The sequence below is a fragment of the Rhinolophus sinicus genome, chromosome 16 (assembly GCF_057876585.1).
Source record: "Rhinolophus sinicus isolate RSI-liver-muscle chromosome 16, RSI-T2T, whole genome shotgun sequence".
Classification (NCBI taxonomy): domain Eukaryota; kingdom Metazoa; phylum Chordata; class Mammalia; order Chiroptera; family Rhinolophidae; genus Rhinolophus; species Rhinolophus sinicus.
Window position 1 is genome coordinate 9739407 of NC_142516.1, and position 24001 is coordinate 9763407.

The 24001-nt window shown below is 55.4% G+C and overlaps 1 protein-coding gene across 3 annotated transcripts in view; it reads right to left on the reverse strand.

Annotated features, from left to right (window-relative positions):
* Positions 1-24001, reverse strand: part of NEK6 (NIMA related kinase 6) — a 79377-nt gene that overhangs the window by 39496 nt on the left and 15880 nt on the right. The window contains exons 1-2 of one of the 3 annotated variants that reach the window (XM_019728532.3): positions 10338-10468; positions 1209-1327 (exon numbers count right to left, since the gene is read on the reverse strand). In XM_019728532.3, coding sequence (XP_019584091.1) covers positions 1209-1298 — 90 coding nt within the window. In that variant the 5' untranslated portion in view covers positions 1299-1327; positions 10338-10468. Of the gene's footprint in view, positions 1-1208; positions 1328-10105; positions 10127-10337; positions 10469-24001 lie in introns of those variants that run through there. The other 2 variants (XM_074330993.2, XM_019728529.3) reach the window with 2 other exon arrangements.

Genomic DNA, 24001 nt, shown 5'->3' on the forward strand with positions numbered 1-24001 from the left:
ATAATCCTTCCATGGCTCAGGAAGGTGACTGTCTCTGTCTCCCCCTGATTTAGGTCACACAGCCTGGGGACAAACGCCAAGCCTGGGCAGTTACTTCATCATTCCCGGCTGCTCATAGGACACTATAGCATCTGGTCCCGACTGATCTGCCCTGTCAAGCTCTGCCCCTCCAGGCCTCTGCATGCCACTTCCTCGAGGAAGCCTCTTGACCCCCTAGTTCAGATCAGGTGCCTTGTTGGAGCTCCACTGGCTCCCGAGTTTTTTTGCCTTCTTTCCTCTCTCTCTCTCCCGTGAGGCCATGTGCACCCTCCGAGCAGATGTGGGTCTGCCTCACACACAGCCACCGTACCTGCAGTGCATTAACTCGGCAGGCACGAGAGGCTCCCCTGCACCGGGCCGGGATGGTGCGACCCACGAAGCCCCGCCCCAGAGGATTCTGTCTGGGGAGGCAGATGCAGGAACCAGGCCCTGGCGGGATGTGATCATGGCCATGACCCAGTGCACAGGCATAGAGGCAGCAGAGAAGAAGGGACGGGGTGGAACAGGAAGGCTCCTCAGAAGCAGCGGCATTTGGAATGAGGCTTGGAGAAGGAGTCAGGCAGGGTACTCCAGGCCCAGGAACAGCATGTGCAAAGGGCATGGGGTGTTCGAGCAGCTCAGAACCCCAGAAGCGGCCTTCAGAAAAGCTACGAAAGGCTGCCTGGCTCTCTGAGGATCTACAGAGAGGACAAGGCAGGTGGAAGGAAACCAGTGTGTCCGAGGGCTGCTGGTTCCGGATAAAGAGGGTGAAGAGGTCAGAACATGGTTCAAACCAGACAGGGTGGCAGACATCAGGCAGAGTAAGGAAACTCTTTGATCCCAAATTCACCCTGCACCCTCACTCTCTCTTTGGGGCCTCCCCAACTTCCTCTACGCCCCAGTCCTTCTACGTGGTGCTGATCCCTCCGAAATAAAGCTGTTCCATTCACATGGGAACACCCAGAGGTGGGACCAGGCGTGGCATCCCCCCAGAGTCCAGCACAGAGAGACTTCTCTGTGAAGGCCTGACGAGGTTAGGCTGTGAGCTCTGCTCCCATCATGGAAGCATGCGAGAGGCTCTGTCTTGGGGCTGCTGAGGGCTTCCTCCAGTGGCTGCGACGAAGCAGCCTCAGAGATCTGTGTTCCTCGGAGACTCTCCAATGCACTGCAGACAGAGGAAAAGGGCTTACCTGTGGGTCAGGAGGGTGTGCAGGCCCCGGCGTGTGGCAGAGGTTGTTCGGGCTCCCTCCGTGGGGCATGTGGCTGGGCTGTCCTGCCATCCTGCATGCCAGCCTCACAAGGGCATGGGCTGCAAAAGAAAATGAGGGCTTTCTTATACACGTGCCTGTTCACCTTCTCTTCTCGACAGCCCTCAGATGGAGGAAGTACTTTCACTTGCCCCATTTTATAGATGTGTGAGTTGAAGTACAGAGCAGTTAAGTAACTTGCCCACAGTCACCCAGCTCAGAAGTGGCAGGGCTAGGACTCGACACCCTGAGTGACACACTTTCCCTCCATTATGCTGTCCTGACTAGGTTGCTAGGATTATCCCCATTGGACAGAGGGGGAAACTGAGGCTCTGTGTAGGGAAAAGTCTAAAGGTGGCTCCCCTGTCAGCAAGGGAGGTGCCAGATTTAACCCGACATGTGCCAGTCTGCAGAACCTCGTCCTTTGCACATTACTGTTCTCCATGCCTCTTGGAAGCAGTTCTGCATCCCTGTCCCCCATCATCACCCCCACATAAACCCAGGTTGGCAGCCTGGGTGGTCAGGAGAGAGAGACCTTTAGTCAGACTGCAAGTAGCAGCTGCAGGAAGGAGCCCACAACCCCATCCTTGCTGGGCTCTGCGCATCGAACGCTGGGAAGGCCAAGACCATGGGTCCCACTCCCCGTCCTACACAAACCTCTGGGCACAAGGAAGCAGCCCCCTCAACCTCCAGGGCTTGAGCTGCCATGTCAGAGGTGAGGATGCTAGTCACCAGTTGCCATGGGAACTGCAGCCGTTGTCCCTAATGAAGTACCACCCTGTGCCCAGGCCTGAGCCAAAGGCCATCTGAGTGCCACGCCTAATATCACTTCAGTCCAGCCTCCCAGCAGATGAGTGCCTCTGGGGCAGGGGGGCACCCAGCGATACTCCCAGCTGCAAAGGGAGTAGTGCTCCCCCTTGGGAGGGCAGGTGTTCACCCACAAGCATTTCTGCAGCACCTTCCACGTCCAGGGCGAGGCCTGGGTTCCCCCAGGGCTGCAGAGGATGAAAAGGACCAATACCTGGAAGACACTGGCTCAGTGAGGGCGTGTAGTCGGGGCCCCCTGAATCAGGCTGCTGTGCCTGGCTATCCTGAGGGCTCCTCTCATCTGACACATCCCAAACAGAACCCCTAAGGACTGGTCCAGGCCATTAGATGGGCTCTGTCTATCACCTCTGCAGGGCCAAATTCCCTAGAAATCAAAAGCCGGTTCCCTTGCCTGAGGTCAGGCCCCTGAGGTGTAGCCCACACTCCGGAGACCTGGGTGGGGCCAGCCCATCTGGTCTGAGATCACACCCGTTTGTCTGCCTCCCCCACGCCCTTCAGTTTTTTCTGTGCAGCCTGCTATCAGGACCTGCTTCAGGAGAAGCCAACCTAGACTCACCTTTCTTCCTAGACAGACTGCCTCTCACAATCTTTAACCCACCCGGTCATCTGCCCCCCAGCCGTCCCCACCAGCCAAACCCTAAACTGAGAAGCCAGTGGTTGGCAAGGCCTGCTGCATGCACCTCTAAGTAGGCACACACACCCCTGAACAGGGGTGCCCTGGGCAGTGGGGAAGGAATCCACACCAGCTGGGTTGTTACAGTCAGTGCCCCGGAGAGCTACTCACAGGTTCTCTGGCTGCAGTTCACTCTTCCTCTTCCCCACCGTAGTTTATTCCGGCTGCAGTGGTTGGCAGGCCGGCCCTCTCAGGCTCAGGGATGTCTATGACCCGTCAAAGGATGGCCACCGAGCCCTGAATCGCCCACTGAGCTTGACCGCTGGCCTCCCCACCTCTGCCTTAAAGGCTCCCGAGCCTCTTAGAATCTCTAGAATCTGTGTGCTGGCATCCAATGCCCTATGTCCTCAGGGCAGGCCCAGCTCCTCCCTCACACCTGCCATCAGTGTTTTGGGGTAAAACTGCTCTCCAGCACACTGCACAGATGGCAGAAAGCGACACCACATGGAGCAGACAGCTCAGAGTGCAGAGCCACCCAACTCAGGTTGGCAGGGGAGCCCCCAGCCAGGACAGCGTCCTCCGAGCACAGCCCGGCCTGTGTGGTCTCCTGTCTGTGAAGTTGCTGAAACTCAACCAGTTTTGACAACATGCCCCCCTCCCTCCAACACACACATAGCATTTCATGTGGTTCATCATAATGTATACAGATAAAGGTAGGTCTCTTGCTGTCTCTTTTTTCTCTTATCTCAAATCAGTGTCACGTTGATGGCATTATGGGGGGTGCCTGTCCTTCTGAGGCCTCTCCCCTCCCCCACACCCTTGCCACCCCTTGGACCACAGGGTCTCCGGCACCTGGTGTCCTCCCTGCCAAGCCGTCCTCCTCTGTGTGGGCCACTGAGGCCATTTCCTGAAATGCAGATGGGACCACAGCCCCCTCAGCATCTGTCCACCATCTGTGCCTGAGCTCCCGCACTGAAGCGCACACCCCCAAGTGACACAGTGAGGACCCGGGTATGAAAAGCCCCAGGATAAACAGATAAACACGAGCAGCTTCCCGAGGCAGCACTGTTACTCAGGGGGGAAATGTGTGCGACGATACACACACCGGATACAGAGGGAACAGAATGTAAAATGCGCATGAATTTTAAGATAAAACCGGAGACTCCTGCAGGCTCTGCCGCTGCTTCGGGCTGCACCCCTAGACCCCTCGGGGTAACATGTTCATCACCCTCTGCCCTTAGGGAGACTCTGGGGAAAGGTGGGAGGAAAACTATCTGCAGCAGGAAGGTTCTGTCTTTATCTCAGAAGGCACCGGGCACAGCCCACGGCATCGCTCACCTGCCCACTTGCTCAGATTTCACGTGGACCAGAAACCACTGTCCATCACTCTCTGGCTTCCCCTCCCTTCATCCCACCTCACACAGCCACTTGTGGCCAGCAGGCCTGGGTTTGTATCTTGACCCTGATATCCCCCAACCTGGGACTCTGGGCAAGCCCCATTGGGCAGAAACTTATTTGGGAAGGTCATTCCCCCACGTCCCCACATGGCGTTCCCACATCTGAGCGCAGAGCAGCAGTCTGCACGTCCTCAGGAGCTTCTCAGGGGCTCAGCCCGCTCCTCACACAGGGCTGCAGGAGCTCCATGAGGGGGCCCCCGGGCCTCCTCAGAAACAATAGCAATTGTAAGCCAACAATCATGTGCCCTCTCAATGCTGGGCCCTGCTCCCCACACTTCAACTCTAGTAGCCCACCTCATTTGAACAATTCCATGAAACAGGGTCTCTTATTGTTCCATTTCACAGACAAGGAAATTGAGGTACAAGGAGACTTAGAGATTTGCCTAGCTCACACGGATCACAGGTAGTGGAGCCAGGATTCGAACCCACGGTAGCATCTTTGCCCCAGATCTCCATGCTGCGCTCCTCGCAGCTTTTCCCAGCAACACATCATCTTCCCTCAGGCGGCTCCCTACTGAACAAGCCCCCTCACTCAGGAACGGGGCCTATGCTGAGTGGGTAAGGGTGATCCCAGCGCCAGTGGGCCACAAAGGGCCATTTCCCCCACACTGGGGCGCATGGACAGGAGCCCCCCGAGAGTGCTTGCCCTTTAGGATGGCACCAAGGTGATGCAGCACTGCTGTCCACATACCTTTTCTGCCAGCCCCTGGGGTTTCGGTAAATTACTGTTCCTAAGAGCTGTTCTGTCCAGAAGCTAATGGAACATGCTGCAGCATGCTGCCCAGTGAGGAGGAAGGGCCTGTTTCAGGAAAGCAGCAGCCAAGGAGAACGTTGCAAATCAGAGCACCCATCCCCCCACGTGCCAGAGAAACCACTACAAAGGGGCAGGAGACAGGGAGGGAGGAGATGGGGAGGGATGGAGGAAGGCAGTGAAGGTTCTCTGAGCTTCCAGTGGGCCAGGTCTTTCCCATTCATCCTGGGACTGCTGGTGGACCCATCTTACAGATGGGGAATCAGGCTGAGAGGGGAGGCTCAAGGTCATGTCATGAGTGAGCTACAGAGGGGAGACTTGAACTCAGCTCTCACTAACTCCCAAGGCCCACCTAGGTCCCAGACGACCACCGCCTCTTGAGGCTCTCACAGGTGCTGTGTGTCAGGATTTCCATCCCCTTTGTCTACACTTCAACAGAAACCCAACCCTTTTACCTGCGAAATTCCTGCCAGAAACTGCTTCTTAGGGGGCTCAGAGGCAGAAAGACCAAGGTAGAGGATTTGGATTTGGAGGGATGACATGCAGAGCAGGGCAAAGACCGGGCGCATGTGCCAGCACCTCTGGGTAAGATGGGGAGCTGCCTGTCCCTGTGGCTCCTGCCAAGGTGCAGAACAATGACAAGCAGGCTGCCAAGCCCAAGTCAGGGGCCAAACGTCTGCGGAATGCGAGACCCGGAGCACAGGCCTCACTGAGCACCACCTCCAAGAGGGCCTTTCTCCGCAGGCAGCAAGGGCCCTGCATTTCCACGGCACTGTGGACACAGTGTGGCTTCCCAGCCCGGGTTCCCGACGTGAGCATGTGACATGTGCATGTCTACCAGGAGCCCAGGGACCAGATCAGGACTCGCCCAGGGATGAAGGCCTAGGCCTGTTTGGGGCTGGCAGCCTTTAACCATGCAGTCAGTTTCCTCATCTGGAAAATGGGGCTAATAGGAAGCTCTATCTCTCAGGGTGACTGAGAGGATGAACATGTTAATAGATGTCACCTCCTTAGAACAGAGCCTGGCACATGCAAAGGGCCCTCTGAGGCTTTAGAGGCTACCTTGGTCGTTAGTGTAAACTGCCACTGGGCAACAGAGGAGGGAGAGACTCCATGTGACAGACACAGGAACGGGGGCTCAGACAGCGGCAGGACTTGCCCAGGGTCGCACAGCTGGTGGGAGACACGCCTGGGGCTGTTGGACCCCAGATCGTGCTCTGTCTACTGCACTGCATGGCCTCGTTGGGATGCTCTGGGGCAAACAGCTTCTGCATCAGTTACGGGGGCTGTGGCTACCTCTGGAAGCCCACGGATATGCTTCTCCCGACCCTGGCCTTCCATACGGCTCTTTCTACTGTACAGTGTGACCCTAGCGGGACATGGGGACTTGAGTTTAATCTGGGCCCTCCCTAGAAGGGATCGACTCCCTTGGGCTTGGCTCTGAGGTTTTCCAAGTGGCATTTCTGACCCTTGCCTCCCAATTTCTGGAGACTTCATCTAGGGAAAAGCTGTGTCCCTCCTTTGCATCCGGCTAAATGCCACACCTCATGGAGGCTACTGGCTCATTGAGGCCCTTCCTCTCCCACTGCCAGATGACCCCAGACACCGGGAAGGTGCAGGCCAAGGACCTGGCCTGGGGCAGGCGTGGGGGACGAAGTGTGTGCACTGGGAGTATTCTGGAGGGACATTATTATATTGTGTAAGTACCTGTCACTTTGCTCGCAAGCTGAGGTGGAAACAGCGTGTGTCCCTGCCCTTTTCTGCACGTGTTGTGTGCTCATGCCCATGATATCAGGGTTTCTCCTGGTGACCACAAGGCCGTGGGCTGAGCCATGCTCTCAGTCCATCCACTGATGCAGGGGCGTCACTGCCCCTTGTTTGGCGTTGTTTGAGAGTGGAGGTGGCGATGGCCCATGTCGCTCCTAGGCCAACAGGTTCTGCCAAACCCGCGGGACAACCACACAGACATCCTTGGAGGCTTGGCCTCAGCTGGATGCTGGACCCTGTGCTGCTTTCTCGGAGGAAGGCCCCTCCCAGACGAGTGCACAGCTTCACAGGTTGTTTTCCCAAAGCAGGAAACCATCCCATGACTTCACGGCCCCCTACACACATGGTTTTCTTTTCCCCCAATGAGTGACCCAACACCAGTGCAGGACCCAGCGGCTATTTCCACATGGCCAGCAGGCTTCCGGCTGCAGATGCTTAGAATGGATGCCTGCTGCCTGGGGTATTCGGCTAGCTGGGAGAGGAGAGATGCCACAGGCGGCACTGCCCAATACACCCCTCCACAGTGGAGATGTAAAGCTCAGGGAGACAAGGCAGCTCACAGCCTGGCGACCAGTGGGGTTAAGGCCAGACCAGATTCAGCATCAGCCAACATCCACGCCAAGTGCCCTCCCTGAGCTGAGTGACTTGACACCTCCCAAGAAACCCAAGAGGTATCATCACCCTCATTTTAAAGATGGGAAAACTGAGGCTCCCAGGTGTCATGGGCTGTTATGATCCATATGACGCAGAGGAGAAAACAAAGGCTCCGACTGGTTAAGTGATGGGCCCAGGGTACAGCAGGCCACAGGGGCACTAACACTCAAAACCAAGTCTGTCTGACTCCACTAGTCCAGCTGCCTTGGAAGAGTGAATGAATGAAAGAATTCTGGCCCAGAGGTGTGGCTCTGGCTGCTGTGTCCTATGCCTACCTCGGCCCCCCTTCTCTTCTGATCTTGGGATAAGCAGACGTTATCCATTCATCACTTGACAGGAAGCAGCCATATCTCAGGCCAGAGTCATGGGGGCCTGGGAGCTGTAGGGGACGAGCCACAGATGGTGTCTGGTTTCCTGACTGGTCCTGTGTCCCCTCACCCCACCCCCAAAGCCACACATGCTGCTCAGATTCCTCAGCTCCACGAGCCTGGCTTCTGTAAGACATGGGACCACAGGCAGCTCTGAAAGGACATCGTAGCTTCATCAGGGACCTCCCGCAGGGTGGGCCTGCAGAACCTGGAGGCCGCAGCTGAGGGGCGATGCTGGAGCCCCCCTCCGCCCCCAGCCGATGGGGCTTTCCTTCCCACTCACATCCCTGGCACCCCAGCTCGCCTCTCCTCATCCACCACTAACCCCGATCCTTCTCTGTCCAGCCTGGGGGCTCTCTCCAGAGCTCCAGACCCCAACCACCAAAAGCCACAGGCACCGAAGACTCAGTTGGCCCAACTGGAGCTTTTGCTCACCCTTCCCAAGTCCCCATCTCAGCAACGGGGCTCCTCTCTGTCTGCCCAGGAACCCGGCAGGAACCCAGGCTCACCTCACCTTACGCCTTTTCCTCCGTCACAGGCCACAGCTGGTCTTCATCCAGGCCTGCTGATTCTCTCCCAAAATAAGTCCGCACTCACCCAGAGGCCCTGCCCTGTACTGGCCTGGCCCCTTCTCAGCGTGGTCTCTGCAGTCACTTCCTGCCCGATGACCCAACCTCCAGGCCACCATGGGAAGGGCCTCACCCCCAACACATAGATCCCAACACGCCACTCCGCACCCCAATCTCCCCCCAAAAAGGCCCACATGCCTGAGCAAGGCATTGCAAGCTCTGCCCAGCTGGCATGGGCCTGCCTTCCTGCGTTTCCCCCAGCTCCTCACACTACTCCAGGCCCTGCACCCAACCACACAGCACCCTGGCCCTTCCAGGCCTTTGCACATGCCAGCTTCTGCCTGGAACCTATGGCCTGGCACCAGGCAAAGTCCCACTCATGCATCAGAACAAGGTCCTGGGTCCTACTCAGTCTACCACACTTCTGGTGGTGTCTTGGGAAAGTCCCACCTCCTCCCAGAAGCTGGATTTCCTCATCTGTAAAGAAACAGCCAGTCCGCACATGGTGGGCACTCAGGGGCAGTCAGGCCGTACCAAGGCCCCGCTCTCCTCCCTATCTGACGGGGTCCACATGGGCTTCTCCTCTAAAGTCCAGCTGTTCAGGCACAAACTGCTTCCTTTGTCACCCTCTCCTCCTCCTCTGCCGGCCTTTTAAGGCGGGGACCGGTCTTAGCAGTCATCTCTAAACCGCCAGTACCTCGTCCAGGGCCTGGCACAGAATGGGCACCCAGTGGCAGCTGATTGAATAAACTTCTGACCAGTCAGTGGAGGGGGCTCCTCCCACTCTCCTGAAGCCCCAGGCAAGAAACATCTGCCTTCATGCTCAGGGTCCCCTCAGGGACCATGAGGTCTCCCATTGGGCAGAAATCACCCGACCATTCAAAGCACACCCCACCTCACACTGCAGGGCTTCCCAAAGCCTTTGCAAAACCGAGGAGGTTCCTGATCACCTTTCACTTCCTCCTTCTTGCGTAATAAAACCCAATTCTGGAAGGAAAAAAAAGCAGGAGCTGAAAGCATCTCTCAGTTAAAGGAGCAGTGAGGCGTTTGGTTTCTGTCCGGGAGGTCTTTGGCTCCGGGACATGAAGGCTGGCCTCGTCCCACCTCTTTGAAGAAGATCTGCTGAGCCCTTCCTCAATGCCAGTGAGTTACATGCAACACCTCAACTATTTCTGCTGCCATGTATTCGATGGTCCATTTTACAGATGAGGACACTGAGGCACAAAGAAGTCAAGTGACTTGCTAAGCCCATGCTGCTGGTAAGTGGTATGCCCTGTGTCTGAACGCAGACCTCTCTCCAAAGGCTGGGTTTCAATCTCATTTGTCTGGGGTGATCCTTGGAGACCACCATGAAGCCGGGGGAAGCTGAAACCTCTCTGCTAGAAGCCTCAGGCCCCTTAGGGAGGCCCACCGTCCCAGGGACCTCCAGGGAAATGAACTCACTTTCTCCTCAAGGCCTTGGCAGGCTCACTTCCCCTGCCTGGAATGAACTGCTTTCCAGAAAACCTGGCTCTTCCTTCAGGGCCCAACCTGTGGCACCTCTTCTAGGCAGCCTTCCTAGATTCCCCCAGATAGCCAGTTACTCCTGACTCCACAGCCCTGGTCCCCGTGCTATCACTGCCTGTTCACATGTTTTCCTTTCCCTCAAACGGAGATCTCCTCGATGGCAGAACTTATGGAAAACTTATGGCTCAGACATTAGGAAGGGGCTCCAAGACCCACCCCCAGAACTTTTTCTGCTTCCCTTGTAACCTCAGGAGTCCTGGTAAAGCCCAGGATTGCTCAGTGTGAAACCAACCCCCCCACCTGGGCTGTGGCAAAGGTCATACATACCAGGCTGATGGCATTGGCCTCCTGGCAGCCCCCACCTGGAGGAGGGTCAAGTGGCAGCGGTGGCGGAGGTACAGCCAAGGTCGGGTGCTTTGTGAGCCCAGGTGCAGGAAGGCCCTCAGGCTTTCCTCCCAGTCACTTACTGGGCACACCCTCCAGGGCAAAGGCAGCAGCCCCAGGTGGCAGGAAAGGGTGAGGGGCTCCCCAGAGCAGGAGGCAGGGAAAAGGCTGGTACCTTGCAAAGTGGCTCTTGAGAAGCTCGGGGAAGGTCTGCTTGGCTCGGGGTTGAAGGTAGATGCTCGGTGCCAGGGCCTCTGGGTATCTGGGTGGCCTGTGCTACAGCTTGTGAAGGAAGAGGGGCCAGCCCTGCCTCCGTAGGGGACTTCCCCTGCCCAAGACTCCCGTCCCCAGCCACTGCCAAAAGGAAACTCCCCCACCACGTGCTGCTCCAAAAATAGCTCCAGCTGCCACCTCTGTGGTGAATGGAACTTAGTACAGTCGCCAGGGAGCCCGGTGATCATCAGGGACTAGGAGCTGATGGCAGCAGCCCCTGGACAGTCTTGGGGAAAGTTCATGTGTGTGCCCCAAGCCAGGGGGCTTGGAATGCACTCCGGGAGTACCCAGTCCTGCTCCCAAACTGAGGCAGGAGGCAAGAGACTTGCCAGGGCCATGAGCACAGCAGTGGCAGCACCTGGTCAGGACCCAGTCTTCTAAATACACTCCACACCCACACTGCTCAGGCAGAGCTCTGCCCTTCAGGATCCACCAACCCCTTACCCCCAACGGGAACCCAGAACACTGACAGCAGTGCCCGGGATTAAACCAGCCAGGGCTCTGGGAAGGACGAGGGGTCCTTCCTTGTGCTCTATCCCCACCCACCCCCACTGGGGGCCAGCAAATGTTAAGAAGCAGAAAGGTTCTTGCTGTCCCTTTAAAAGCTTAACCCTTTCTACTCTCTCTTTTGTGAGCAGAGCCAAAAACATTTGTTGCCTGAGAGATGAGTGCCTTGGTAGGCAGCAGTCCTGAGTTCAAGTGAATCTGCCACATCCCAGCTCTGTGTGTCCCAATGTTCTCATGGGTAAAACAGGGACAAGAATAGTATGTACCGCCCTGGGCTGTGGGAGGGTTCCTGACATTAAGTGAATCGAAAGTGCTTAGCCCCAGGCTGGCACGTAACAGACACCCAATCAATGGCATTACTGTTTGATTATTATTATATCCTCTTTGAGGCCCCACACTCTCCCAAACAAGGTGTGTATCCAGGAGCTGAGGACTCCGAGCGTCCCTGCTCTCCCTTCCTTCCACACGTCCTTTCCGCTGCCTCCACTGTGCAGGGCCTGTGCTGTCAATTGGTGACTCCAAGACGCCTCTTTACAGGGTCCGCAGGAGAGAGTCCCAGAACGCAGGGACAGAGACCCACAAGCTAGAAAAGAGCATGCACAGCACTCCCAGGAAGGGGACCGATGAGCTCTCATCTCATTTCTGGCCAGGCCAGGTCACAGACTGCTTCTCACAACAAGTGGAGTTTGAGGTGGCCCAGGATTAGGACGAGCGGGCAAGGGCACTCTGGTGGGATCAAAGGTGTGGAGGCTGGAGGACCTGCAGGAGTGTGGGACAAAGCGAGGGGAAGCTGCAGGCCAGCCCATCCCCCCATCTCCAAAAAGAGCCCCTGTGGTCAACATCTGCCTCTTTCTCTAGAACAGAGCTACCTCTACCCTGGGCAAGCCCCACGCCCCATCTGCGGCTTGACTGCCAGGACTGACACAGGCATATGGCAGCTGAGGCCCTGAGGACACGCCGAGCCGGATCCTGGCACCAGGGCTTGGCCGCCTGCCAGCACACCTTCCCCTCCAGCCGGGCTCAATTGTTGGGCATATGCCAGGTGCCAGCCCCCTGGGTGGCCACGGCTGGGTCCAGGCCAGCCGTCCACAGGCCTGCAGGGTGGACCCCCACCCTGGCCCTGGTTCATGTGGCACTCCTTGAGGACTGTCCTCCATGAACCGGCTAGGTGGGTGGCATCAGCCTGGACTCACAGAGACTTCAGATTGGCCGGGTCACACCCCTGAGTTAGCTACTTTCTGCCTAAACTGTTTTTCTTCTGTTTCCAGCCTCCTGCTGGCTAGAGAGGGATTCCCTCCAGGGCAGGGGCAGTCCCCTCAGACACAAATGTGCACAGGGCAGCACCCAGGGAAAATGCAACGTGAGTCAGCCCCACGCAGCATTCCTCTTCCTCCTGGGCCCGAGGCAGCCAGAATCTTCCAGAAATATAACTTGGCTCTGATCAGCCTCTGTGCCCTTGCAAACACGATTTCGCTGCCGGTCACTCCCCGCCTGTCCACCTGAGATACAGAAGAGAGGATGGAGCTGCGGTGCGGGGCACAGACAGCCTGAGGTCCTGTCTGTCAGTGGCTGGACTGGGGGCCTCCTGAGTCACCACGAGCCTCCAGCACAATCTCCACACACGGAGTGTGGCTTGGTGTGCAGGTGACAGTGTCTCTCCTCCATCCAGTGCTGCCACCCCAGCTGGAGTTACATGTCAGCATGTAAGTATGGCTTCCAGGGCCACACCATGGCGACACCCTCCTGTGTCATGCTCCTGGCTGACCCGAGGCAGGCCATTTGTAACTCCTCGAGGATGACTGCTGCTCTGAGCCATGACGTGTGTGTCATCGTGGCTGGGGACTCACCGGGCTGCAGGGCCCTGGGAAAGTTAGAGCTTATCTCTGGGCCTCAGTTTCCCCACCTACAACATGGGTGGGTCAGGCCCCACAGTGTAGGAGGGCCCTTTCAGTGCCGACGTTTTTGATGAGGCAGATGGAGGATATATGACTTGTCGTCACGCCCTGAAACTGGGATCTGGGATCCTGTATCTAATCGTCTGCTCGTTTCTGGGAGGAAAACCGTATGTTCTGGGTCTGAAATTGCTAAGGGGCACTCGCTGGCCTTGGAAGCCTTTTTGAGCCCTCCAGCACCCTGCACGCTGCCCTCCCCATTCACAAGCCACAGCCACGCCGGGGCATGCTCAGATGCCTCCCAGGATCCCAGACACACAGCCATGGAGGTAGGATGTCCGTGGGGGGAGGGGGCCACACAAAGAGCACCCCCTAAGTGTCCAGTTCTGGGCCAGACCCTTCAGCAGTGTTGGCAGCTCGTGTGCTCATAAAGCGACCCTGCAAGGCAGACTGTGCATTCATTTGACAAATTTGGAAACTGAGGTTCTGAGAGGTCATGTGACTTGCTGGAGGAGCCCCAGGTGGAGAGAGGCAGAGCCTGGATCCACCTCATGGGGTTGTTATGAGTACTGAGCGAGAACATGCAGGCAAAATGCCAGCCCAGGACTATGAGGACCCAGGTATGCACAAGAGCTTAATAAATGTGCCGGCTGCTACTGCTATGATTATTACCATTATCACCATGAAAAACCAGTGTTCATTCAACAGCAATATCCCTGCGACAAGTATTTCTAGCAACCCGCTTGGCAAATCAATTGTCACAATAAAGCCAGTCCCCATTCTCCATGGGACCCCAGTCTCGTGGCCAACCAGGCCCTCAGGCCTGTGGATATGACAAGAGGTGACCATGCCCTCTGAGGAGTCCCCTCCACACACACCCTTTTTGGGAGGATGGCAGAGGCCCCACTGGCTCCTACTGCCTTCTCCCAGAAGCTGGGATGTGATGGCAAAGCATTTCACAAAGTTACCAGGATGATGAACCTGAGCCGTCTTCCCCTTCCCCCACTGTCTCAATAAAATAAATCTTTGCCCGTGGCTGGTGAGAGACTTTATATATTTACATGACGATCGTGCCTCATGATCACAGGGCTCGTGCTTCCGGCAGGCAGCGTGTGGCAGGGATGACAGGGGTCCTAGGAGACCCACTATTTTCCGGCAACTTTTATTGTCCATTATATCCCAGCGTTTACAGGGCTCTGCTCTGGGCCTGGCAGGAATACTGCACATGCTGAGGCTGGCAGGCCTTCATATTCTAGTCAAGGGGTTGCAGCTCCGTCTTCGGGTCTCATCCATCCTGCCCAAGTCTTTGTGTGGCACTGAAACCCCAGGGAGCCCCAGAGGCTCTGGTGGGAGAGGGCTGGGGAGTCTAGAAGCACAGGTGTCCCCACCTTGGTTCCAGTCTACTGTCCTGGGCCGGGGTCTCTGCTAACGCCGGCCTTCCTCGGGTGTGTGAGGCGCTGTGTAAAGGGCAGGGGTGCACAGGGGCACTGCAGCCATGTCGACTGGCTTGTGATGGCTGACGCTAAATTCTCAGGGAATCTGTCAGCCAGTTTTCGTGTTGTATGCCTGAAATCAGCCGCTGGAGGAAGATTTACACCATGGAAGTTGGCAAATGCTACAGATAAGGGCTTTGTACAAATCCTCTGCCCCTTACCAGCACACCCCGGGGAGAGGTGACCCTGGGGGCCATCTGAGTACCTGGAAGGGCGCGTGGAGAGTAAGGGGTGAATCCTGACTTCCTCAACCACTTGCTGTGTGGCCTTACGGAAGTTACTGTGCTGTTTGAGCCTCAGCTGTCTTAGCTGTAAAATGGGGACATACCTAAAATGCTGGGGCTGTTGAAGGTAACCCTTTTATGGAAAGTTCCCTAGATGATGCTTGGTATGTAGCAGGTGCTTAATAGATAACCGTTTTTTAAACAAACTTTTATATGAGTTCATTTGAGCCAAACTGGTGACATACGTCAGGGAGCAAGATCTCAAGTGTTCCCTAAATAATAACTATTGTCATTCATTCATTCACCACTTACTGAGCACCTACTCTGTACCAAACACTGAGTGACACGGATACAGAAATGCCCCAGGAGATGACAAATAGCAAATTCTTCACTCCCGAAAAGTTCCTAGTTCTTGATCATCTGCAGAGAGAGTTTTACCCACACCATCCGATGAAGCCTCATGACAACTTTGAGAGGTGGGAAGAGCAGGAAATATGCCCATTTTTGAGATGAGGAAATGGGACTCAGGGGTGGGCATGACTTGTCCAAGGCCTTTGCCAGGGCGTAGCAAGGTGTGGCTCAGACCTGAGTCCACTCCAGGCCCACCATGGTACCCACCTATGAATTCCCAGGCCCAGCCAGGCTGACCCGAAAGTGAACGCACAAACAGAAGACAGGAGCACCTAGGGGTGAGGGGACTCCTGGTCTAGGACCCTGGGTTTTAGTCTTGGCTCCAGGCCTTCCTACTCTAGGTCCTGTCCCTCCTGGGCCTGTGGCTCCCCATAAAAAGGCTGCGGTGGCTGCACTCAGGATGCTGTTGGGCCTGATGGGTGAAGGTCTATCTCCAGACTTCCTGGCTTCGTCAAGTGTTCCTCTGTCCCCCACAGCCAGGGAGGACTCAGGCATATCGATATCTACTGTGCCCCAGCTGGAGCCCAGGTGAGCAAAGGCCTCTCAGGCAGGAAGGAAAAGAGCAGTGAGCTGGAGCAGGACTCCTATTTTGGGCTTTGCCATCTCACCCTGCTGGCAGGTCTCATCCACCCATTTCACAGATGAGACTGAAGCTCAGAGAGGGCTGCTGTCAACAGCTTGCGAGCCAGGATTCACACCTAGGCTAGCTGCCTCCACAGCTCATGGCTGGGGTGGCCAGCAGAGATCAGAAAACCACCAAGCCCCTCAGTTCTGACACCTGGGAGCCCTGCAGATGGGACACTCCGGCATTCTGGTCTCAGCCCAGTAGGGTTGAGGAGTGTGAGGCTGAAACAGGAGAGTGAGAAAAGTGCAGGCAACTCTGATGACTCAAATAACCTTTGAAACTAGGAGCTAGGCGGAAGTGGGTAGCATTTCTGGTGGGTTTCACCTCACTTCCTTGAAGGATGCGTCATCCTCTTTTCTTTAGTCAGCATTAACCCAACAGTCAACACGGACCTGCGTTCGTGTGGTACCTTTTCGCTCGCTTGTCCCCAAAGCAATTCCAGGCTGGCAGGTAGGGACTGTCCACCTGTCAAAGGGGGGAACCTTTTCATTTCACAGATGGGGAAACTGAGGCCCAGAAAGGGAGGGGGGTGGTCTATGGACACACAGCAGAGACCCAAGTCTTCAAACTTCTTTACCAAAAGGCTAATTTTTCTATTTTTGGGAGATAGGAAAGGAGAGACCCTCTAGAACTTTAGAAGAAAAAAATGGAGAAAAAAAAAACTAGCAACTGAACAGAATTGCAACAAGGCCCCCAGCCAGCCCAAAGAGGTTTCTGAAATTCTGTGCAGTCTGAATTCCTGCTGGCTGAAGGGTCACGAGATTTCCTTTGCAAAAGGCAGAGTTGAAAAAGTCTGACTGAGGGGGAAGGGGGAGGAGGGAAATGTCCACGAGACTGGAAATCATGAGTTTCAGCCTGGCTGTCCCCAGTGACTTACTGGGTGCTCACAGATGAGCCCTTTGCCCTCTCTGGGCCTCAATTTACTCTTTTTTTTCTTTTTAATTTACTATGCATCAAACTTTGTTCTAATACACTTAAGAGATATCAACCTACTTTCCCCTCATAGTACATTATTATCTCCATTTTCCAGAAGGGGAACGAGGCATGCAAAGGTCAGGCACGATGTCCAGAATAGGTGGAAGGGCTGGGATGTGAAGCCAGGTAGTGTGGCTCCAGACCCACGCTCCTAACCACGGAGCCACAAGGCCCTCACGCCAGCAACAGCCGCGTGCTTAGTCCCTAGTGTCCTTCCTACTCTCAGGGGCTTTGCATCCGTGGCTTGGATGCCAGCAGGCCTGTCTGGAGACCCTGAACGATCCTCCTCAACTCGGCTGCTGGTCCAAGTTGCTGCCTCTCCATGAACTCCGATTTCTTCGGTTGGCTCAGCAGCTTTTATAACCACAGCCCAGGAGACCCTCGGGAGACTCCCAGGTCATGGCAGCCATTGACCCACCTCTTTGAGCCTGGCTGGGAACTGCGAGTCCGAGTAGGAATGGACGGCCCCACTCTGACGTCCATTTTGGAGTTTTACACTCATGCCGGCCTATGGGACCGCAGGAGGGAGACTGCCACTCAGGCATCCAAGAAAAAGACAAAAACATCTATTCAATGCCAGACAGAGCCTGCTCTGTGGAAACAGTGCTACCGAAACGTGACAAGCAGCCCAGCTGTGTAGGAGATTCCCAAAAAGCCTGACCTGGGAACATCCGTGTGGAAGGCTCGAAGGCTTGGGTGGTCACCAAGCCTAGCCTGGGTGCTCAACCGTGACATTCCTGAGGGAATGAGGTTCGGACCCAAAACCAGGGCTTATCTTCCAAAACAAAATTCTTCAGACAACAGACATTTTTTGGCTTCAACACACAGACCGCTGATCTCTGTTTTGCTGTGATCTCTAGAGCAAGGAATACTCCTGCTAAGAAGAACAGCCCCCATATCATGTGTCCCCACCCCCTTCCACGCACTGCACCATGTATTTGGGTCCACCTGCCATGCCCATGAGGTGGGCATTACTATCTCTGTTTTGCAGATGAGGAAACCGAGACTCAGGCGCAAATCTGCACAGCTGGGAGCCGGCAAAGGTGGGGCTTGAAATCTGGTGCCAGCTTGGCGTGTGGAAAGTTGGGGGGGGAGCCCGGCAGCACCTGCCGTCTGCCCCACTAAGAGGAGCTCTGGACAGACATGGAGACACAGAGAGAGCTCTGTGGGCAGGTGCATATTAAGTGCCGGGCTCTGGACGCACACATTCTTGCCTCCACAGGCATAGGAAGAATTCCTGCAGAGGGACAGGTGGGGAAGGGCTGGCCCGACGGCAGTTAGAACAGCTCCACGGAGGCGGCCTCCGCCTGCCTTTTCAAAGACACTGGAATCCGTTCACTGGGAACATTGTGCTGAGTGCTCAGCAAATCCCTCGCTTCGTTCACATTGTTGTGTCAACGGCAGATAATCATTGAACAAATACGCATGCAGTCGCTGCCACGCTCCCATCAATTCCTAGGAGCAAGAGAAACCCTGAATCCACTCATCTGAGGTCTCATGTCTCCCTAGAGGAATCTCCCAGTCCACATCCTGTATTTGAAAGACAGGAAACTGAGGCGTGGGGCAGAGAAGTGATGTGTCGAAGGACATCCAACCGTCTATTCATTCACTGAATAGTGGAGGAGCAGGGAAGGGGCACAGCAGGCGGAGGGCACAGCATGTGCAAAGGCCTGGCAGCTAGGCAAGCCCCCACATGGTTGTGGGGTAGAGGCCCCCGCCACAGTAGTGGCCTCAGGTCTGCAGAGGGGAAGGGAGACTCAGGAGGACCTACATGAGCGGTGAGCATGGGCACACAGGGCTGGTAACGGCACAAAGCCAAGGCCAGAACTCAGCTCTCCAGACCCGTCCACTGCGCTTCTGCATACCACTCTGCCTCCCCTAGTACCAAGCCCATGGATGATTTGACTCAGTGGGTCACACGGTGAATCAAAGCTACAGACAGTTTAGCAGCATCTTTCTTCTGCCAATACTGTGAGCACACACTTGCCCTCCCCACCCCTGCCCTGGTCCTCTCAGGTAACTGCACCCACAGACAGGAGGAAGGAAATGCTTACAGAATCTCCCTCTCAGGAGACCATTCTGGGGCCGGATCTCAGGAGTGCCACATTCCAGGCTCCAAGACCCTCTCTCTTATTTGGTGTTTACTGAGCACCTGTGTACCAGGCCCCGGGTTGGGCACAAGAGGGATTTATACAAGATGGTTACAACCTCTAACTCCCTTAGCCATCTCCTAATCTTTCTGGGATGGGCAGGACTGGAATCTACTGCTTTTTCACAGGAGAGGAGATGTGACGCTTGGAGAGGCTCTGGAACCTGCTTGCTCAAGGTCACTGGCTAAGAGGTGTCAGAGATGGAATGTAAACTGGAAATTCTGACCACAGAGCCCTTGCCAAAATAGATAAGCGTCCCTGGGGGACCGAAAGAGCCTGGATCCCTCCTTCCTGCCTCACAGGCTGCCCTTTATCCACAAAGCAGGCTGAGGATGCACTGGCAGGTGCCACCAGGAATGGCAGGTCTTGTCATTACTGGGAGGGGCTGCTCTCCCAGTCCAAAGGAACACGGCAGGGCCGGTGGCTTGTGCCAAGACTGAAGGCTCTCAGCCCTCAGTTGTCCTGGCTGATGCCTCTAAATGTTGATGGCTTGTGTTTAAGAAAAGCATGAAGTGACCCAATCCACTGGTCTGGTGCCTGCATTAAAGTGTATAAACAAGTCTAGGGCCCTGGAGTCAGAGCACCCTTACCAGGTCATCTCCTTGAGTCTCTGAGTCTATTCGCTGGGAGTGATATAACCTGATCTTAGCTGTGGTGACAGTGACAGCTCTCTGTCCCCAGACTCATGTCCTTGTGGACATCTGTCTCCTCCACAGGAATGTCAGCCAGTTCCTTGGGTCCACTGGCCTGTCCTGTTCAGCCCTAGCCTGACGCCTGGCACGGGGCATGCCTGACACAGTGTGCTGCTTACATGCCATCCTCACGCACACATGAGCAAGCAATCCCAACTGGGAACCCTGTTTCAACTCAACTCAAATGGCTGCAGACACTCCAAAGTACTAATGCTTGGCAATGTGCGATGCAGACAGGCCTTCCTCTCACCCCTGCGCTCCCTGCGCTGGGCTGAATAGTGTTCCTATAAAACTCATGTCTACCTGGGACCTAGGAACGTGGCCTTATTTGAAAACAAGGTCTCTGCCGGTGTCAAGTTAAGATGAGGTCATATGAGATTAGGGTGGCCCTAATCCGACGACTAGTATCCTTATAGGAGGGAAAACTTGACACAGGCACACAGAGGGAGAAAACCATGTGACCACAGAGGCGGAGAGTGGAGTGCTATGTGTACAAGCTAAGGGACGTGAAGGATTGCTGGCAACCATCAGAAGCTGGGAGAGAGGCCCGGAACAGACTCTCTTCCAGAGCCTCCAGAGGAAACCCATCCTGCCGACACCTTGATTTTGGAGTTCTGGCTTCCAGGGCTGTGAGAGAATAAATTTCTGTTGTTTTAAGCCACCTGGTTTGTGGTGCTTTGTTAAGTTGGCCCTAGGAATCTAACAGTCTCCCAGCCCACCCTCGGAGCCCAGCTTCCCACGTTCTCCAGGCACTGCAAACTTCATCTAAGACTCCCTCAGGCTCAACTTCTGCTTCTGGGGCCAGTGGTTCCCAGGCCTGGGAATTCCCCAGGATTGTCAAGCTTCCTCCAAATTCTGAAGACCAACATACAGTCGCCAACTTTTTCTGGGTAAAATTTCCATCTACCATCACCATTCTGTATTTGACGGACACCTAACGTAAAGAAAGTAGCCAATGCCAGGCCTGTTCTGAAGTTTTCTCCTTTCACCATGGATGGGTGAGAATCTCACACAGCCCTGAGCTGGGCCTGGGTCTGACATCTGGAAACCAGCAAACTTAAGCCACTGTGCCCTGCTGGGTGATCTATTTCAATCCTGGCAGAGGAGAAGCGAGGTTGGCCTCCTCCACTCTCCTGTGAGAACACAAAAGAGGTTTTCTCCATCTCAGAAATTTGACTAGTATATTCCAGTTACCTGGTGGATAATTCCAGCTAATCCCTTCTGAGGGCTGGGTGATGTCCCAGCCCGAGAGAGAAGGCATTCCAGGCCAGTCAAATGAGGAAGGGGACAGGAGGAAAATAAAATAAAAATGAAAAGCAGGAGAGGGAGAAGCACTGACCCTCCTTGTGAAAGGAAAACCAAATTGTGAAATTACGCAATGTGCAGACATCACGGCCTGATGACTCCAGCTCTCTTCAAAGTCACCTCGTAAACCCGCACCAGCCTTGGAGGGAGAGGCCAAATGCCTGGCTTTTGAAACATCTGGCCCCAGCAGCCTGATAACCTACCGGAAGCCAGTCACCCGATGCTTTGTGGATGTCGCACCCACATCTGCCTCATGGTAACCAGTGAGGTGCGCTGCGAGAGCCTCCCCAGGGATGAAGATTTGTGTGGGCACGAGGAATGCTTCTTTTCCAGTAACTCAGGCGTGCTAATCCCATCTCATAGGGTTTCCTGGATGCGGGGGACCTTTTGCCTGGAACACTTGGGCTAACGGCCATGGCCAGGTGGCCTTGTTGGGACAGCCTTGGGTGCAAGGCAGCGAACCTCAGATGATAAGGTCTGACGCTGTCGCCTTCTAGGGGCGGAGTCCCTCTCTCCCTCCCTCCAATTCTGCACACCCAGGGTAGGGGCAGGGTGGGCCCCAGTTCTCAGCAAGCCAGGAAACACACTCTTTTCTGGGCTAAATGCCCAGATTCCTTGAGCAGTCACAGGACACGCTTTTTCTGGGCTGATCCAAAGCCACAAGCGCGGGCTGGAAGTTTCTTTGGGCAGCACAAACCTGCGGGGACACAGACAGGCGCACCTGGAATTCCAGACTGCACACCGGTCAGTCAGAGAGGCCCCAGCTGGCCCCAACAGGCAGGGAAGAGCTCAGTCCTGCCCCTGCATTGTGACGGAGGGCACAGGTCTGTGCTCTGCGGGTCTGTTTCCTTTTCAAGAAAACGAGGGTTCATTCATTCCATCATCATTCATCAAGCATTTTTTGAGAGGCTCCCAGAGCTAAGCACTGTCCCAGGCACAAGGCAGGGAAGGCACACCCCTAGAAATGGAAGTCATGTGGACAGCAGTAAGTGCTATGAGCGAAATACAGCCAAGGAGTGGGTCAGGTGGTGCAAACAAGGGCACTTGGCTTCACAGGGTGCTTGGGACAACTAAATCAGATTGTACAGCAAATTGCTTAGCACATAATCAGTACTTAACAGATAAGAGGGGTCCTCCCACCCTCCCATTGCACAGGGCAGGGGGCGGGCAACCAAAGCCAGAAAGAGAAGGGCTGCAGCGGGTTGTGTAAGGACTGGGCTGGTACGGGCCCCTGATTGCTCCGTATTTCCCAAGGAGCCAAAGGGACACCCGCACCCCCCCCTGCCTGGCCCTGCCAGACTCCGTTCTTTCTTGGTGGGAAAGCTCTGCTTGTGACATCATGTCCCAGCCTGGCCTATTGAAAAAGCGTAGCCTTCTAAAACACCATGCCTTAGTCTAGCCCACGAAAAATGGGCCACAGCCACCCATTCTCCCACCAGCAGGACTATTCCAGTGGGTGACTGTCCTCCCTGAATTTACATCTGGGAGCCTTCATTTATGTATTGAGAAATCTTGTACAGCATCCCTTCTCTGAGCCTCATTTTCATAATCAGAGAAGACCTACCTAAGATGCTCACGTGTTCAATGAGATCTTGTAGGCCCAGTGCCTGGGGTGTGCCTGGCACATGGGAGGCCCACCTGCCCAGGTCTCTGCCCAGCACTGAGGGGAGGGAGTGCTCTAGGGAAGGGAATGGCCCTCAGGTGGAGGAAGTGAGAGGGAAGGGGAATGTGGACACTGCCTGGGCAGGCCACATCCAGCTCTCAGCGTGTCTGGAGGGAAAGGCCAAGTAGAGGAACCAGCGCTTTAATGGGGCGCCAGGAAGTCAGCCCCAGGGTGGCTTCTTTGCTGGGTGTCTTGGCCATAGTCTTCACCTCTCTGACTCTGTTTCCCCAACTGAAAAATGGATTCTGGTGATGATAAAATGAGACTCCAGGTATATGAAGTCACCCAGCCACTATGTGACACCCCCATTCATCCATTCAACCTAAAACGATTCGGACTGCATCCCACAGGGGGCTTGGCCCTATGGTGGGCCAGGGGGGGCCAGGCGTGGCTGAGCCCCTTATTGGTGGGCAGAACCCAGTCTCCTCCAGAACCACCCTGCCATTACCTGGCTCTGTGAGGGGGTGAGCGGGGGATTGTGGGCTAGCCTGGTCTCACCCTCCTGAGAGCCTCGCCTTGGAGGAAAACAATGCCCAGCCAGACCTTGGAACAGCCAGCTCCTCCGTGGGGCGCTGCCTGCCCACCACACTGCCTCACAGCAAACCTGACGTCAGAACCTGCACACCACACGTCAGCTCAAGACAGGCCGACTCCCAGGGGGCCAGGGGGACCTCTGACCCCAGCCCACCCCCCAACACAAATAACATGCCACAGACATATGTGAAAACTCAGAGCTGCTCGTTTTCACAGCTTTGCCTCTGACTTCTTCTAGATCAATCAATCAATCAGTCACTCAATCAATCAAGGGAGAATTAGAATTCAATCACAGTGACAACACAACTGGCTCCCCTGGAAGCACATTAGAATGGGGCTCTTGCAGATTAATGAGCGAGCCTGGAAATGGGGGGAAATAAATGTATTCCGTGGCAGACGACTTGAACAGGCCTCGGCTGATGCACTCCCATTAACTAAGGCTTCTCTCATCCCCGGGAATCAAAGCAGCTTCTCTGATGGGGAAGAAAGAAATGACACGCAGAAATCCGGATTTAGGGAAAAATAACACATCCATGGCACTTTTTTCTCTTCCCAAAGCAGCGCTGCGAGCTTTACATATTTTATCATTTATTCTCACATTGTCCCCAGCAAGTCGGTAGGCGTCGGCCTTGTTTTTCACAAGAAAGCTGTGAACAAGGCTGAGGGTGAGGAGGTGAGGGGTCTCCCGCTCCAACACCCAGCAGGAAAGGGCTGGGGTGGGTGGGGGTGGGAGAAAGCCAAAGGTTCTTTGTGGGTGGATCTGTGGCCTCATAGGCAGCTAGGAGGCTCCGGGCAAGTCCACAGCAGCACCCACACTGGGGCTTCGTCGCCAGCCTCCCCATCTCCTGGCATAAACCCTACCCTCCACAAACCATTTTCCACACGCGCCACCAGGAAAACCTTCCTAAAACACCGACCTGTCCACACCCCTCCCTATCAATCTTCACGGCTTCCAGATAAAGCCATCCCTTCTGAGCTTAGCATCCAAGGCCTCCTTATCTGACCCCAATTCCACGTGACACCTGTCATTCATTACATCAGCTCCACAGGGCCTCGCAGTTTCCTGCAACCTGCTGCTCCACACCTCTGGGCCCC